At 33.6% G+C, this 17,895-nt stretch overlaps 1 protein-coding gene across 1 annotated transcript in view; it reads right to left on the bottom strand.

The window, feature by feature from the left end:
* The window catches only part of PDCD10 (programmed cell death 10), a 42,104-nt gene that overhangs the window by 4,027 nt on the left and 20,182 nt on the right, over window positions 1-17,895 (bottom strand). Inside the window, exons 3-5 of the mRNA XM_016215741.2 lie at window positions 12,940-12,993; window positions 6,816-6,933; window positions 5,426-5,552 (exon numbers count right to left, since the gene is read on the bottom strand). Of these exons, the coding sequence (XP_016071227.1) occupies window positions 5,426-5,552; window positions 6,816-6,933; window positions 12,940-12,993 (299 nt within the window). The remainder of the gene's footprint in view (window positions 1-5,425; window positions 5,553-6,815; window positions 6,934-12,939; window positions 12,994-17,895) is intronic.

The raw sequence follows: 17,895 nt of genomic DNA, 5'->3' as shown, positions 1-17,895 counted from the left end.
TTAAATTTCTGGGAGAGACAATATCAGAGTATTTTTCTACCTTAATTTTTCCAGCAATCATCCTTCAGGGTATCCCCCCAATAATGTATATACACTTTAACAGCAGATAACTCACTTAATTTTCACTCCTTTTCAGGTTTAACTGATTTGAAATAATGGGTGAAGCCAAACTAAGCTTTGAACAAAGAAAATTTATCCACTAGATTTTTTATGGAGATACATAAAAGATAAAGTTTACAGTACAGAATGAGGAACAGTAGATGAATTCAGGTGCACAAATATCGAATGAAATGATTCTTGATGTTTGCGATTCCACTGCTTTGTGTACCAGCAATACCTGGACCAGAAAGGTCATCAGTTTGAAAATAGGTGTTGACAAAAAAAATTTATTCATTTCTGTATATTCTTTTAAAAATTTTGAAAATGAACTGTATGTTAATAAACACTGACTTTATAATCATTCAAAGTGTATATACATTTTGGGGGGGCACCCTATATATGCATCAATACCTCTCTCCCCTAACTAAAGAAAGAGAAGAAATCTATAATTCTCATTTCACTATTCTTCCTACCCATGCACCATTTTTTCTACACTCTTCTTATCTTCTATATCTATTCTCTTTTCAATTTTTATGTTCTAACTTACAGCAATTTTTTTGGTCAAACTGAACTTAACCTAATTCTGCATTTACAAATAGTCTCAGATTCTCTAAGGCAAGCCTTCTTTTTCACATCTCTTCTTTTTGCTGTTTAAATGCAATCCAAGTGTGAAGATATGAATTAGTAAGACATACATTGAGACCATCCCAAATACAACCTTTTATTACTGACTTTTTAATCATAAATGTCAGATTTCAATTATTTCATACCTGTAACATTTCAGCTTTGCTTATTAAAGAAAAAAAAAGCTCAGTGTGCAGACTGTCCAGCTTTCTGTGTGCATGTGTGTGTTTCACAGCATATTTCTAGTACATAAACATGTGGAAATTCTAAAACTTGTAAGTAGGCAGGACTTTGGTATGAAGAAAGTTATTTTAACCTAGTCTAGAGTATTAATAACATTTCAGTAAGTATTTACTTAATATATCCTGTTTCAAACATCAGCCTCAGGTAGAAACATCATATGTTCAAATAAGACAAAGAATTTTACACAGACATGATATCTATGCACTTTTTTTTTTTACCTCTAGTTTACTAATAACAGTTTTAAGTTATACAACTGTTCCTTTCATTTGTGGTTTTAAGCAAGTTGAATCTTTCTGTATTGCTGTGATGCTTAAGTCCACCTATGCTTAATAAAAAGGTGTCACATGACCATCCTATTATGTAACAAAAATTACAATTTCAACAAATAAAAAATGTCAAATCTCTGAATATGGATGATTCTTTAAATCCACAATGAGCCTATTTAAGACAAAATATAATGGAGCAAGTTACACAGTGATGAGAGAGCTGTTTAGACACAACTATACTTTGTGGTATACTTTAAAATTATGCTAAAAAGGATTAAAATGTGCATTCAATGCTCATCAACATGAACATATGTTCCATATATAGTGATAATGACTGGATTCCATAGGTCAAAAGAGCAGTTCTGAAACTGGTTGCTCGCTCACTCACTCACCTGGGAGCAAAAACAAAAGGCGGTAGCAGTGGCAGGGAAGAAAAGGGTTTAGTAGTGGACAGTATTCCATCCTATAATGAATATTGGGAATTTGTCTGTGCTTTAAAAGAAAAAGAAAAAAAAAGCTCCCCAAGTGATTCTGCTGATTAACCTGGTTTGGAAACCACAGTATGGGAACCCAGAACGTAGAGTAAGGTTTGATCAATCCATTATTTGCCATAGAGCTTTATAAAGGCCAAGGCTGTTTATCCTTAGGCTTGGCTTTCTCTAAAACAATCTACATCAATTTATGTCAAATAGTATGTCATCTGTATGTACGTAGAACAACATTTTCATTTATGGCACCAAGGAAGATAAATTATATTAGTGAATACCTGAGGGTTTGGTTCCTATGGGAGAAAATAGCAGCATGCGCCAGCATGCACACACACACACACACACAATACTTAAATAGATTAAGAACTAGGGAAAAGGTAAAAAAGGTTTTGAAGGTAAAAAAACAACAATACAATTATATGCTGGAGTTAATGGTTTCTGTGGTAAGGGACAAAGAGTATGGATATAATAGGAATGAATTTTAGCAAACTGCAGCTATTTAGTAGGGAAACTTTGGGAAAACATATATACTGAAAGGACAACAGGCATCAGATGAAATATAAACACACATCCTATCAAAAAATTGCATAGAATAGCAGAGCTTCTAACTGTATCACTGTTAGCAAACACTCTAAGGGAAGGAAATTCCTATGCTATATGTTTAGTTTGCTCTAGAATAAGCAGCTCTGGAAAAGCTATTTTGAAGCCATCATGGAAACCAACCAAACTCAGGCAAAATTTTGCTTATGAATATGCAAATGTAGATTATAATGAGTAAGTAGATAAATGCATAGCTTTATGGTCTATTGAATCACAAGTCTCTACTAGTCATCCATTAATTGGAATGTGCCAGACTTAGAAAAAAATCCCATGAATTAATTTTACAAAATATTTGCATAAGCTCAAATGTAATCAAACAGAAACATTCATTAATCAAAAGTACTTTAAAATATTTGTTTGCTGGATCATTTTTCCTAATCAACTCCACAGAGAGAAATTGAAAAAAACAAACCTTACTTCACAATGCTAGTATGTGCTATGAGTGAATGCTAGGTTCTGTGCTACGCACTTTGTGTACATCATTTATTTCCATTCTCACAACTATTACCCTCATCTTCACAGGTAGAAACTAGAATTACAGAAGCTAAGCACCTTATCCAAGGTCACACAGCTAAATACTGGAATGGAGATTCAAACCTAGGTCTGCTAACACATACAAAAATACCCGGATATTTGTTAGCCGGCAGGAATGTTTTTTTTACGCTAATATAACCTATAACATCATGAATAGTACTTGATATAGTTAGGTATTTGATACATAATCATTGAAAAATATTGCTAAAATAAATGAATAGAAGGCATACCTACCTTAATATGAGAAAGTAAAATGTTTTTAAGAAAAATAGTAACTGCACAATACGTGAACCTAAAGGATAAACCACTTTTTATTTTGGTAAAATTTTAGCTACTATTTTGTTAAATAATTTAACAGTTGTAACATTATATATTAAAATATATCTATCTATCCTCTATCATCTATCTATCTATCTATATCAGTAACACAGATAATTACACCTTTAGCTATGTATGCTAATTTATACATCACTGAATTTTAGGCTCAGAAATACCATATTATCAACAAACTTTCCATGACAAATTATCCCGAAACGTTTAAAAATAAATTGTAACTGCCAATTATCTTAATTCAGTTGTGCAGAGTACACTCCAGAAAACAGAACTGAAATATTACTATTGTCTCAAAAATGAGAGACAAGGCCCTAATTCAGTCTCTGTCAATGACTGTGGACAAGTCTTAGGCTCTTGACCTCAACATCCTTATGATTAAAATGTGGCTGTTAATACAGTGGTTTTCAAACTGTATCTCTCTAGAGCCAGACTGGGTTTAGCACAGAGGCTTCAGGACTCCCTAGGGGCAAGAGAAGGAGTTAAAGTAGAAGGATGAGGGCTCTGGACCAATCATTTCTACCCTAGCTGTAACCACAATACTGTTCTCCCTCTTCCCTACTGGCATTCTATAAAAGATGGCCTTTGTCACACTTCTTCCAAACAGAAACTTTTCATTCAATTACCAAATTAAATCAACATTATGAATCTATGGTAGGAAGTAGCAGAGAAAACCCTGGAGTCAGTCTACTTGGCTTCATACCAGGCTCTACAAACTACCCAGCTAGCTCTGTGAACTTGGGAAAGTTACTTCATTTCTGATGCCTCAATTTCCTTTCCTTTGTAATAAGTTAATATGTATATAAAGTGCTTAAAAAAGTGCTTAGCATGTAAGTTCTATATAAGTGATTAATATTATTATTAAGATGACATTGATTCTATAAACCTTTACTTCAATGACCTGAAGCAAAATTTGCTGAAATACTATTCCGAAAATGTCAAATCTTCATAAAAATGTAGTACAGATCAACAAAACAATTTTAAACTTAATTACTAGAAAAATGTAGAAATGTTGTTTAAACAACTCCGTTTGAGATCACGGACAATTTATCCTTTTATGGGCCAAACATGTTTACTTTATACCAACCTAAAAATAAAAATCCATGAACAGTTGATTGTCTTCCTTCTTCACATATTAAAAATAGTTAAAGAAAGTTGGGGCTTCTCAATAATGGTAAAATATTTACCTTAGGGTTTGTCCCACTGCACAGATTTTGGCTAGTCAATGAAGCCTTTATCACACTTTCTGTTCCTCAGAAGACTGAAAAGCAGAGGGTCTCTCCTTGATAGCTGGGTTGGGTGCCCATCAAGAACCATTATTTTCCAAAATGGGACATATTCTTCCCTTTATATCACTCAAAATAAGTGCCCAAACTAACTAAAATAACATTTTGGAATGTAAATTACAAAGAGTACTATTTCTGAGAAATGAATGTTAAAATTTATTCCAAGTGAGCCTCCCAACGTTCTTTAATGACACGATGTTTGATGCAACCACTAAATCTTTCCTTTCTAGCAATTTCTTGTTGTGGTTTCAACAACAGGTTGCGTTAACAGTGACACTACAATTATTTCCAGATTTCTCTGTTTTCTATCCATTGCGGTTGAAGAAAATTATCAGACGCTTCAGTTTAAAACTACTCATCAAGAAGTTATGTTTGTAGTTCCCCCCTCGTTCCTCCACCCTTTCACCCCTGGGGAGAGTGGTCTTGGTATGAGAACCACTGCTCTACAATGACCTTTCCCAACAGCCAGCCTCCTGGACCCATGCATTTTTAGTCTTTTAACCAGCATCCCAAGGGCAAGGATTTGAAGCTTCACAATTTGGTCAATATTACAAATGCTATTCACAAAGAGTATGTGATTTATTCTAATGACGTGCCAATTCTGAAATAAAAGCAACAGTGGTATCTTTTGTTATGAAGCTGTATAATTTATCCAACTTCTCTACTCACTTTAATCTGACACTTAATTTTTCCACAGTTTATGTAGTTTAAACTATATTCCAGTTTACATACATTTCATTGTTTTAAAACAAACATTCTAAAATAATGTTACTGTACTCTGAAGCTAAATGCCACAGCTTAGAAGTTAATAAACATGTACCATTTAAAAACTCCAATTTTATTTGAAATTAATATTTTAATTTAATATTAATGTCATACCAAAATAAAACATCTAGAATGAATGGTTCCTTTGAAGTGGTTGAGAAAAAAAGAACAAAAGCAAGAAGTTGCTTACTTGATTGTCTGCAGAAACCTCACTCTGTCATTGATCTCATCTGGGATCTTACTGAGAATTTGTTTAAGTGCTCGTGCCTTTTCGTTTAGGTCCTGGAATTCTGGCTCTGGTCGCTCAATCATATACTCTGATAAAATGAATACATAATAAAAGCATCAGGCAACTCCCTGTCAAGTGCAAGTCTACGAATTCCCAATGTTGGTCAACAGGGTAATAAGGGAGGGGAGCAGAAAGGCCAGATAACTAGGAAAGACAAGGTTGCAAAGCAGAATTTGTTAGAGTTCAACTTAGTTTGATAGTAAAAAGGCTCTTACCAAGTAAAGTAACAGAAGATAAAAGACTAAACATTTTCAATTTGGGGTAAATAGAAAGTCATGAAAGCAAAATAAATAAATAAAATTAAAAAGGAGTCTTAATCAAATTTATCGGGCCTCTGAAGCTACATTTCCCAAGGGGACCTTAAAGTAATGACGTTCATGACAACATGATGGCAGAACAGTATGCATTTGCCAATGGGGAATATGACTTGAACAAACCCTCTATCTTGAATATACAATGGCTCATTATACCAAAGCCCAAACAACCTAGTAAAATCTTCAGCATGTTCTTGATATCTCACTTAAAAACAAAAACACTACCAAAAATTCAACACAACGGTCAAGTCACAGAATAGCAACTTTGAAAAGGAAGTTCAACCAGATGTGGCAGAGGCAAACACGTTACTAGCAGATCGGTTGTAGACTTGGAAACATTACACCCTACCAATCAATGTAACTTGGCCTCACAGGCTGGAAATGCTTAAGTTTAGAACATAAGTTATGGAATTAGTCAAAATATTTACTTTTGTTCTCCCTTAATAAGTATGGGAAATTGTACTTCTGTTTTTTTCTTTATTAGTGGGAAAATGGCTAAATTTAAGTGAAACCCATTTCTAGTTTTAAAAAAGCAAAAAATGAGAAAGCAGCAGAAGTAAAGGTGATTATATTGTTCTCTCAAATCTGTGCTTGGAGGGAAAAAAAAGCTATTCTAAAGTTAAAAAAACACCCTCATTATTTCAAATTGCTATAAAGTCAACACAAAATTAAATAATCATTCGATAGAGTTTCTCTTTTGGTAAAACCAGAAATCATCAAACATATTAATAGGGGGGAAAATTAAACTGCACAACATAAACACTTTATTTCAAGTAATTAAATCTGACAAACATAAAACAAAAAGAACTGCTTTTCTATTTTATATAGTCCTCCCTCCCCCAATATCATCACAAGAAGAAAAGGAAAGAAGAGAGGGTGAGGAAGGAGCAGCTGCACCTTTTGCCAAGTAATAAAGATTTGGAAAAAGTGCTTTCCAACAACTGTAAGAAAACTAAACAAGACTCTTTCTGATTTACCTTCTACATCATCAGCTGCCATTCGAAGAAGGGATTCTGTGAAGTTAACTTCTACACTTTTTTTCTCTAAAATTTTCATAATGATGTCTTGTGTGAGTCCTGGATTTTCTTTTTCAGCCTATAAGAAAAAGAAAGCTAGTTTTGAAATATAAAAACTAAGTCAGAATTTCAAAACCGAAATTAAATTGTTTTGAACCTTTGGGAACTTAGACTGATCAACTTAGGAAGGCAGAAATCTTTGTAAATCAGGTGTGGTGATAACATTCACTTCTGTTTTGTTAAAACTTAAGCATCACTAACTTTTTATTACAGCCACGGTCCGTTTTCCATTTGAACATAAAGTACTTAACATTTCCTACTTCTTTACACGCTCCTGCAATCAAACTAATAACCAAGATAGAAATAAAACATTATATGTATTTTGGTAGTCCATCCATTGCTCTTTTCAGTTGTTTAAATATACTAAGGATTTTCAGATTTTTTCATTAGCTAATTTTTCAACTTGAGGAATAAGCAATTAATTACTCATTTCACCAGTGTTTTGCAGATTCTTTACATTTAAACCAACAATGTCAGGAGTAACAAAAACAAAATGAAACGAATAAAACAGGATTTCTTTTGCAAGTTTTACTGAAGACACATAATCCCTTAAATACTTTCCTATACAATGATTTTCACTTTCTGTTTTATTTTTGTAGCAAGAATATTTCCTTCACTAGTTTTCTGAACATCACTAATCCTTTTACTACCTCCTGAGCTTGTTTCACTAATGAGTTTGCATTTGGTTCTACGTTACACCCTAGAGCACTAAAATTGTCTAGTAATTTCAGAACTGAGCGTAAAGAGTTCTGTGTCGACCAAGTAAATTTTCAAGATTTGGCTTTTCCCCAGTAATTCTGTCCCATTTTATAATTGTTTTAAATCTTATAATCACACAATATCTTGGTTTCTTTTAGGATGCCAATTTTAATCATTATGCTGATGATTTCCCATCTTTCTTGCCCTGATATTAAACAGAAAATAGAAACACTTTATGATCTTAACCAGATGGCAACCTATTTGTTTTCTTGTGTGTCAAGCACATTTAATCTCTGCCTTTTCAATTCCACTCTGGTATCATTGCAGATCCAGCTTTCTTCTGCTCCTATTACTCTCTCCATTATGACATCTTGTTTCTCATTAGATTCAGTATCAAAAACTAAAAGGTTGTAGAATAAAATGGGCAAAGAAAATACACACATTTATGTCAATCCTGACATCATTTTAACTGTTGTCAAATGATGTTCAGGGAAGTCATTTTGATAGGTAATTAGTAACAATAAAGTGTGTCCTACTGAACTCCATTTCCTTTAACAGTAAGTAGTCTCTCTTTACCCATGGGCAATACCTTGGATAGCACCAAACCCTATACATACAGAAGCTCCTCAACTTACGATAAAGTTATGACCCTATAAACCCATCACAAATTGAAAATATCCTAACTTGAAAGTGCATTTTATACACCTAACCAACTGAACATCATATCTTAGCCAAACCTACCTATACTCAGAACACAGTATCTAAAAAACACTGGGAACACAGTATCGGTTGTTTACCCTGGCTGGGAACCACAGATCACTGCTACTGCCTGGCATCCTGAAAGTATCAGACCGCATATTGTTAGCCCAGGAAAAGATGAGAGTTCGAAACTCCAAGTACATTTTCTACTGAATGCGAACAGCTTTCAAACCACTGTAGAGTTGAAAAATCATTAGGTCAAATCATTATAAGTTGGGGACTGTCTGGTACTATGTTTTTCCTATACATACACATCTATGGTAAAGTTTAACTTATAAATAAATTAGGCACAATAAGAGACCAACAACAATAAAAAAGAATAATTATATCAATATACTGTAATAAAAGTTACATAAACATGGTCTCTCTACCAAAATATCTTATTGTAACCAACCCTTACTTGCAATAAATGGCTTGGTGTCACTCGTTTCAGGGGATCCCTTGCTGAAGTCTTTACACGGGCTCAATGTTTTCTGGTGCAACATGTTTTTGTCATCAACTGGAACATTTTCTGTTTATGGCTTCCACCCACAAATTTAATGATTTTTTTACTTAACTATATAAACACTCATCATGCACTGTGCTGTAACTTTTGTAGATTGAGGTGCGAAAGCAAACTTGCACGAATTTTTTTTTCTTCACAATTTCATGAATAGAAGATTTGTTCTCACCAGTGACCTTAGCAACCTCAACATACAAATTTTTTTCTTTCCTTATTAAGTCAAAAACTTTTACCCTTTCCCTTAAAGAAGCACTTTGTAGCTTCCCTCTGGTATCTCCAAATTGCCAGTATAACTGCATTTGAGCTTTGGGGACATTATTAAGTAAAATAAGGATTAAACACATGCCCTGGAATACTGCGACAGACTGATCTGATCACTGAGAAAGTGACTAAATGGATCATGGAGGGGAGCATATACAGCATGGAGACGCTGGACAAAGGGATGATTCAAGTCCTGGGTGGGACTGAGCAAGATGGTGTGAGATTACACCCCAATATTTGAAAGAAAACTTAAAACTTATGAACTTATTTCTGGAATTTTAAAATTTAAAATATAAATTTATAATTTCCACATTAAAAAAAAAAGTTTTTATTGATTTTTAGAGAGAGAGGAAGGGAAAGGGAGGGAGAGAGAAACACAGATGCAACAACACCCATCGGCTGCCTCTGGCACAACCCCTGCTGGGGATCGAGGCAGCACCGGGGCATGTGCCCTGACCAGGAATCGATCACGTAACCTCTTTGTGCATGGGTTGAGCAACATCGGCAGGGTTATAAATTTAAAATTTTAAAATTATAAAACTTACTGTTTCTGGAATTTTCCATTTAATGTTTTTGGACTGCAGTTAATTACAGGTAACTAAAGTTTAACTGTGGATAAGGGGGAACCACTGTATAATCTGTTTTAATTTTTCCTTCCACAAATATATTTAAGATAGGATCTATTTAATTAAAGAAAACAAGAGTTGCCTTTAAAAGAAAAGCTAGCTATACAAATGGCTTAGGATAGTATAGTATAAACTTTATAAATTTGGTGAACTGCTACAAAAATTACATATAATACACTATTTAAATAAGTTAGTATTTGATAATTGGCTTATCTTTCCTAAGTAGCATTAAAGTATCATAACACATTATCTTGGAAAGCAGGGGAGCATTCTCTGTATGCTTCCAGACACTGCCTGCAGAAAACAATCTCTCTGATTAAATTATAATAAGGTGTTGAAAAAATTAAATGCTGAAAGCCTGAAAAAGTTTTCAATACCAGGTTGGTCTGGGGCCCCAAAATGCGAAAGCTAGAACATTACAGAAATCTCACAGAGGTCCCTAACTTTCTCAGCTCAGTGTTCTTAGTGCCAAAAGAAATACCTAACAGTACTGTGTATTAAATAGGTTCAAATGACTTAGTCCTAACAACTTAGTAGCCCTCAAAAAAATGCAAAAATTGAAAGTATTTAATTTCATTCTTAAATAACCATAATTACTATTTTAATGAGACCTGTGCACAATGTTGGGCAATGTACAATGACTCAAATGTTGGAATTAGATTGGACACTCTACCCTCACTTCCTGTTGTACACTGATTTTCTTGTGGCACTTGCTTTTTATCACAGCAATGGCCAAAAGTCCAGCTAACAGACATGACACGACTGAAAGGAATGTAGTCCAATCAAATATGATGAATCAGCAAGTATGCAAGCTAGTAGTTCAGTGTCAACCAGATGTTGAACAGCACTGTTTCTTCAAAATTTTAAAATATCTCATAACACCCGAGTTTGCTGTGGGGACCCAGGATACTTCAGCACATACTTTGAGAATAGTTGTCTTAGTATCTTCTGTATGAAGTCTAACCTAAGCTACTTCTTATTTTAAAAGCCTTAAATTTACCCAATGACTCTAACAAAATAAATAAAGCTACCATTAAATCAGAGACTATATAACTACAGGTCCCCCCTCCCTTGAATAAAACCCTCAACACTATGGGTATCCAATTTCTACGAAGAATCCAACTGTGAGAAAGCTATTCCCAAGGGTAGTAATATCCATTCTTGCGAATCGGTGATTCTCAACAGCACAATCTATCAGAACCTCTAGAGGGGAAAGGAATCTAAAGCAAGAATAGATTCTCACTAGTATTATTTTATCTTGAAAAAAAATTATTTTAACCCTTTTCCCCCAAATAACAAAAATAGATATTAAAATTTGATAAATACAACTGTTGTTGTGGACCAAGAAATGGAAATATGCATATAAACACAAAAATCATCATCTTTCCAATGCATGCCTCCTTTAATTTCATCTGAAATTTCATCTGAAATTTAACAAATTAAATGTGCTAATTAAGTCAATGCAAAACTGACTGTTTTCCTCCAAAATAACTCATACTATCCCCAGTTAAGTATCCCTGCTGTGGATAGCAAAATGTGCCCATGTATCAAACCAGATCTACCATAGCCACACACTGTAAACACATTGTTCGCTTTTAACTTGTACTTCAGTGTTAAAACATAAGCTTATATATAAAGACATTACAAGAAAAAGCTTCATGAAATTCATTATTTTATCTCTTGTATGAATATCATTTAGTATACAATCTACTGCTTCAGATAGGGTCTTCTCTACCAGAACACACAGGAGACCTTCTGTCCTTGGTAGCAGGAGAGCTGAAAAACTGACTTTTGCCTTACCAATAGCACACTGTGCAACCTATAACTTTTCCTTCTTTCCTTTGGTTATGTACATGCTTAAAATAGTTGCCATTAAGCCTCCCTAATGACCAAATATGCTATTTCAAACCACACTAATAAGCAAATAAGAAAAAAAAAGGGTATTGATTTGCTGGTTTTCTTCATTAACCCAATGATTTCGCAAGGATATGTTTTAAAGAAGCTAGTATGAATGTGTACCCTGACACTACACTTTAGAGTATTAAACACATCTAAATAGTTCCAATCTAACAAATACAATGTAATTTCTTGTGGAGAGATAAGGGGGGGGGGGGTGTCAGGTGACATTATACTATCAGTTAAGAGTGATACCTATAAACTAATCTTTGCCATTAAAATATTAGATGGATTTATACTTTCAACTCCAAGGAATCTCAACTATAAATTTATTCTAGATTTAAACATTAAAATACTTTACCTAAAATATAAGTTGTTTTAGCTACTGATGGGAACAAACACAAAAAAAGTAAATAAAAATTAAAGTTTGAGGCATCCTGATATGTATTTTGGGGAATGGGGATAAAGTTTTATATGAAAGAATGCACCAAATATGTAAGGTAGGGCCATCCAATAAAAATACAATGCAAGAAACAAATATAAGCCTCTGTAATTTTAAATTTTCTAGTAGCCATATTTTAATTTTTTGAAAAAAATGTAATTATCTTAAGAGTATCTAAAATATTATCTTAAGAGTATCTAAAATATTATTTCAACATGTACTCAATATAAAATACTTATTACTGAGTTATTTTACATTCTTTTTTTGTACTAAGTCTTAGAAATTTGGTGTGTATTTTATATGTGCAATACAACTTACTTGGAACTTGCCATATTTTAAATGCTTAACAGAGACACGTGACTAGTGATTACCAGTTGAAAATCTCAGGTCTAGAGACAATGAAAAAATTCATGCTGAGTGACTTAGCTGTATATTCTCAAAGTGTCCTTAATCTGATGAACACATGGGTCTTATTTCCCCACTCAAAAACATTGTTTTATACTTATGTTCTATAATTAAACAATATGAAGAAACACTTTTTGAGTTATAATTTTACAGAAGTTTTTAACAAGTCAAACAAAAAATAATTTAAAAATCTACTCCAAAGTTAACTTCAAAGTCAGTTTCAAAAGCACACAGTGAAAAGATGAACTTTAAGGAAAGAGCACTTGTTTTGGCTTACTTTTTGGAAGCGTGTTAAGCTTTACAGAGTACGCCAAAACAGGTGCAAGATGGTTGAAAGGGTCATAACTAAAAAAATAACCTGGCAATTATCAGCTGGTATTTACGTTTATGTATAAAATACATTTTAATAACCATAGTAAGTTACTTTTGCCTCACCTTAATGAAAGCTGCTCTCAGTGTCTGAGCCGCAGACAGATTTACTCGTTCTAGCTGCAATAAAAATTTTAAATCAAAATTAATATCAACTTTCTTAGAAAAAGCAACATTTCGGATATCCTACTCTATAGTAAGCACACTGATACATACATCACTCAACTAACAAAAATTACTGCTAAATCACTATAATTCTCCAAAGAGATTCTATCTAAAATTTTCATCAGAAACCATGAAAAATAAAGGTATGCATATCAGTTCTTTATTCCTTTTTTTTTTTTTTAAAGAAACCCTGTACCTTAAAGGTACATTTAAGATAAGCACAAAATACAAAATAAGTCCCTACAGAAAGAATAAATATAATCACTTGAATTATTAAAAACAGGGAAGGTTTAAGATTAACTCTCAATGCTCTGCTGCAAATACATGGCAAATTGTGTGTGTGTGTATATACTGAATATAAAATGACAAATACAAAGAAAACATTTATTACTTAAGATTCTTTGTATTTACTACCTTACTCCTTCCTAATTGCTTTACAATCCCCTCAGCCAAGGATTAAGCTGAGATTAGTCTATTTTATTAATTAGCAAATAGTGCAGATAAAAGGTTTGCTTGACACTCAAATTGAAGACTGTGGATCACCGGATTTCAGGGATGCTTATATCTGTTCTCTCTTTTATCAGGATTAAAAAAGAGTTAGTAAAATACTAAATCCAAAGTTCAATCCAAATGCTTTTAATTTTTATACCAAATATGTAAGGTTTATAATTTTGGAAGATAAAATGACCTTGAGACACTTTATATAACTCATTTTCAGTGAGCCAAAGAAGGCATACAATTTTGTAAAAAAAACAAAACAAAAAAACCTCTTAGTTGAAGAGTTAACTGTCAGGCTTAAAATAACTATCTTCAGTCAAATTCAGATTTCTTTAGTCCCTAAGGAATAGGCCAGTTAACTCAATAAAATTCAGTGTATGTATCTTTTAATTGGGACAATATTAAACGTCCAAAAGCATTCTGACTTTTATAAATTTTTATGCAAGTAGAAAATTTCTACAAAAACCTCATAAGCATTTATTACACAATAAATATTCCTTTCAATCTCTTGAGGCAGTGAAAATGTAGGTTTTCCTTTATAAATAACATAACAGGGTGGGGCAAAAACAGGTTTAGTTTTGAGTATGTGAAATACTTTATTCTTGTATTATTATCCATACAAACAACTGTAAACCTACTTTTACCTACCCTGTATATATACATATCTAAGGAATCTCTAACACTTTGAATCAATTTATTTTCTAAACAAGACAGAAATGTTAAGAACCTTATCTCCCTATAAGTTACTCACCTTAAGCATAGGCAAAAGCAACAAAATCTGACAAGATAAATATTTTATCTCCAAAAATAAACAGTGGGCCCTTTGATTTAGTATTTAACTTAGCTTCTACACATCTTGCAAATCTAACGCTGCCTTCATAGGTAATACGGAAACACAAGGGGACCAGGTTGGCAAATATAGCAAAAAAGCAATTCTATGAGACATTTATAAAGTTAACAAAGAGGTATATCTCCAAAAATGAATTTTTTCCTCACAGAATTCATTTAATTATAAGGACTTCAACTGTAGATTAAAATAACAATACAACTCATCTGATCTCAAGTTCTTCTTGTGCAAGAGACAGGCAGGAGGAGACAGGATGAATGTTTCCACCCTGACAGAAACCTATTTCCTCATTTGGGTTACCACCACATTCTGACCTCTTTCAACAAGTCAAAGGTCTGAGTCAGATGTGTGCCTTCAATAACAGCAATATAACTCATTCTGTAATGCCCTGATATGTGAAAGGAATGTAAAAGGGCCCAAGAAAAGTCAGTGAGGAACTCATAGAATTAGCCAACTTCCTTTACCATCAACATCTCTAGATTTCTAGATTTTTACATATGCGTACCTTAGAAAAGAAAGGGGAAGGTCATAGGAAACATACTAAATCAAATCTGTGAAGTGTGAAACACCTCACCAGAACTCTGAGAGGAGTCATTCTAGGATACACTATATACTCACACATCTTGCAAAAACCCACTAGGTTTTATTACCTCTATGATACCCACATTGCCCAGGGGGTATCAGGCATATAGGTGCATATATATTTTTAACTGAACTTAATCTCTCATCCACAAATTTATCTAAATTGTTCTTGAATCTATAATTTTAGCCTGTAATACTTAGGTAACAAGATATGCTTTTCTCTTCCCAATTAAAAGTGCTTCTACGTCAGGCCTCTCACTTGTGATATATGATTTCATAATAAAATCATGTTCATCTTATTAGTACCTTTTATGAGAATATCAGGTTCCAGTAATATTCTAACAGCTACCCTAATTATTATGGCCTTTATTATACACAGTATTTTTATAGAGAGTATCTATAATCCTCACAATAAATCTGGAACTAGATATCATCATTTCCATCTTATAGAAAAATAAACTCAGTTTGTATAAATTTATACAAATGTTAAACAGCTAGGAAATAAAGAGAGGATTCACACCAGATGTGTCTGGCTCCAAAATCCATGCACAAAACACTAATGCTACCCTGTCTCCCTGTACTCACCCTCTCCACAGTGGAGTCTACCATATCAGTGAATCTCTTCAACTACTTAAGAACCAACAAATACCTGAGTTTCCACCATGTGTAAGGGAGACAGTGAGAGAGATGCAAAGAAACAGAGGATAGTCCTGGAACCCCAGAAGACAGATTTAAGAAAGCAGCTACATGGAAATTAATGGAACCACTGTCAACTAAAGTAGATAAAAATATGAAGATGAGATCTGAACTGGTCCTTGAAGAGTGTGGCCTCTTAAAATCATCTTCCTTGGCAGTTCTCCCACTTATGGGTTTCCTCAGGGTTGTAACATGGGGACATAATGACTTTATGTAAGATTAGAATAGAATTTCTATTTTGTTTCCAATACTTTTACTAATGAGATCAGCACTTTTTTGCTTTTGGGATAACAGTCTTTGGCTGGGGTATCTTTAAAGAGTCAATGCACTCATTTTTTAGTAGTACTTAACAGTGCATACACCTGCACTGAAAGAAAGTGGAATAGATGAGGGAAAGAAAGAAGAGGGAATAGATGAGTACACTTTGCATTAATGGATCCTGGGACAAGGAGAGGCACTCCTTGGGCCTCCTTCATAAAGAACTCCGATGTCATCCATAAAAGAGTAAAGGAAAAGAAGAATATCGGAGTGAGAGAAAAAGGTACATAACACCTCATCTCACCTAAAAGAGAAGGAAAAGTGCCTGCTGAAGTACATTTGGAGGGAAATGTTAGCATTAGGTCTCACCCCAACCTTATATTCTGACCACTCTGTTTTGTGAACTCCTGCAACTTATTCTTGATAGCTTTTGAGAGCACCATTAACTGCAAACTTGTAATATTTTACTCTCTAGATTATTTTAAAAATATTTTAAAAAGTTAGACATTGACTCCATAGAGCTCATTTATTATTTGCTCCCTCCAGAAGTATCAGTTAATTACTATACTTTATTTTGTAGTATCAAGCCAGTTTCTTAAACCCACTATTTAAACAAATCCATCTAACCTTTTGGTTGCTTAAGTTTTAAAGAGTCCTGCATAAAATCTTTTGAAAGTTTTTTTAAAGTCAAAATAATTAGGCTAGTTAGTTCTGAAATGTCTCCAAATCTTACTTCCTCAAAATCAGATATGATTTGCCATACTGACATACCTCCCACTCCATCCCCAAATATTACTGCCAAAGAGAAAGCAAATGCAGTCATCTGTGTTTTGTACATAGTAAGTTCAATAAATGTTTCTAAAAGAATCAGTTCCTGGGGATGCCATATTGTCTGGCAAAAAGGTAAGCAGAACCACCTAACTAATATAAACATACTCCTTTAAAACATTGCTTATAAGTAAGCAAAACTAGGGTATCATCACAATTTTGTCAGGAAATTACGTGGAACACTACTTAATAATTAAAGCTAACTACAATGCCTGCTACTATTCTAAGCACTACAATATATTAACTCATTTATTTCACTGAGTTGTGAGAATTATTATTATTATTTTTACTCCTCACCTAAAGATATTTTTTTCATTGCTGTTTAGAGAGAGTGGGAGGCAGGAGGGGAGAGAGGGAGGGAAAGAGAGAGAAACATCAATGTGAGAGAGACATATTGATTGGTTGTCTCCCGCACATGCCCCAACCTTGACTGGAAATCAAACCTGCCACCCTTAGGTGTGAGGGCAGATCCTCTAACCACTGAAAACCCTGGCGAGGGTGAGAATTAGTTTTTATCTTCATTTTACACATAAGAAAACTAAGACAAAATTATATAGCCTAGTAAGTGACAGCAGTAATCAAAATGTAAATATTAACTATGATTACCTCTGGATGGTGGTATTGCAGGTGAAACCCAAGCCTTCACTGTGAAAAAGTATGTTTACTATGCTCAAAATTTGGGATTTGATTTTTTTTTCACTAGGAAAAAAAAATGGAATAGGTAGATACATAAAGCTGGAGAAGTAATCCCAGGATTCATTCCCGTATTGGTAAACTAAGAGTTGCATATTCTGCTGAGAGCAGAAATAGCTGCTTTGGATGCTTCTGAATAGAATGATACTAATTACTTATTCAGAAGTGCTGGTTTTTGTGATTAATAAACAAGCATATAATCCTTTGATTATAAAATTCATCTTTGGTTGCAAAACTGTTACTTCTGTCTCAAAATACCTACTTCTTCGTAAATTATATTTCACCTTAAAACAATTCCTCCAAAAAGTCACGGGAAAATAAAATACATGATAAATCTTTTCCTGGAATAAAGAAATGAACCATGCAGCTCTCCTCCAAATATAAAGAATTAGTGAAAAGTATTAAGTACATGAGAATCTGATCTAACACTTAGCATGAGGTTTCTATAAACTCAT

This window comes from Miniopterus natalensis, chromosome 6 (assembly GCF_054644295.1).
Source record: "Miniopterus natalensis isolate mMinNat1 chromosome 6, mMinNat1.hap1, whole genome shotgun sequence".
In the NCBI taxonomy this organism is placed as follows: Eukaryota; Metazoa; Chordata; class Mammalia; order Chiroptera; family Miniopteridae; genus Miniopterus; species Miniopterus natalensis.
Note: the sequence above shows the minus strand (reverse complement) of the source record. Positions and strands in the feature narration are given on the sequence as shown.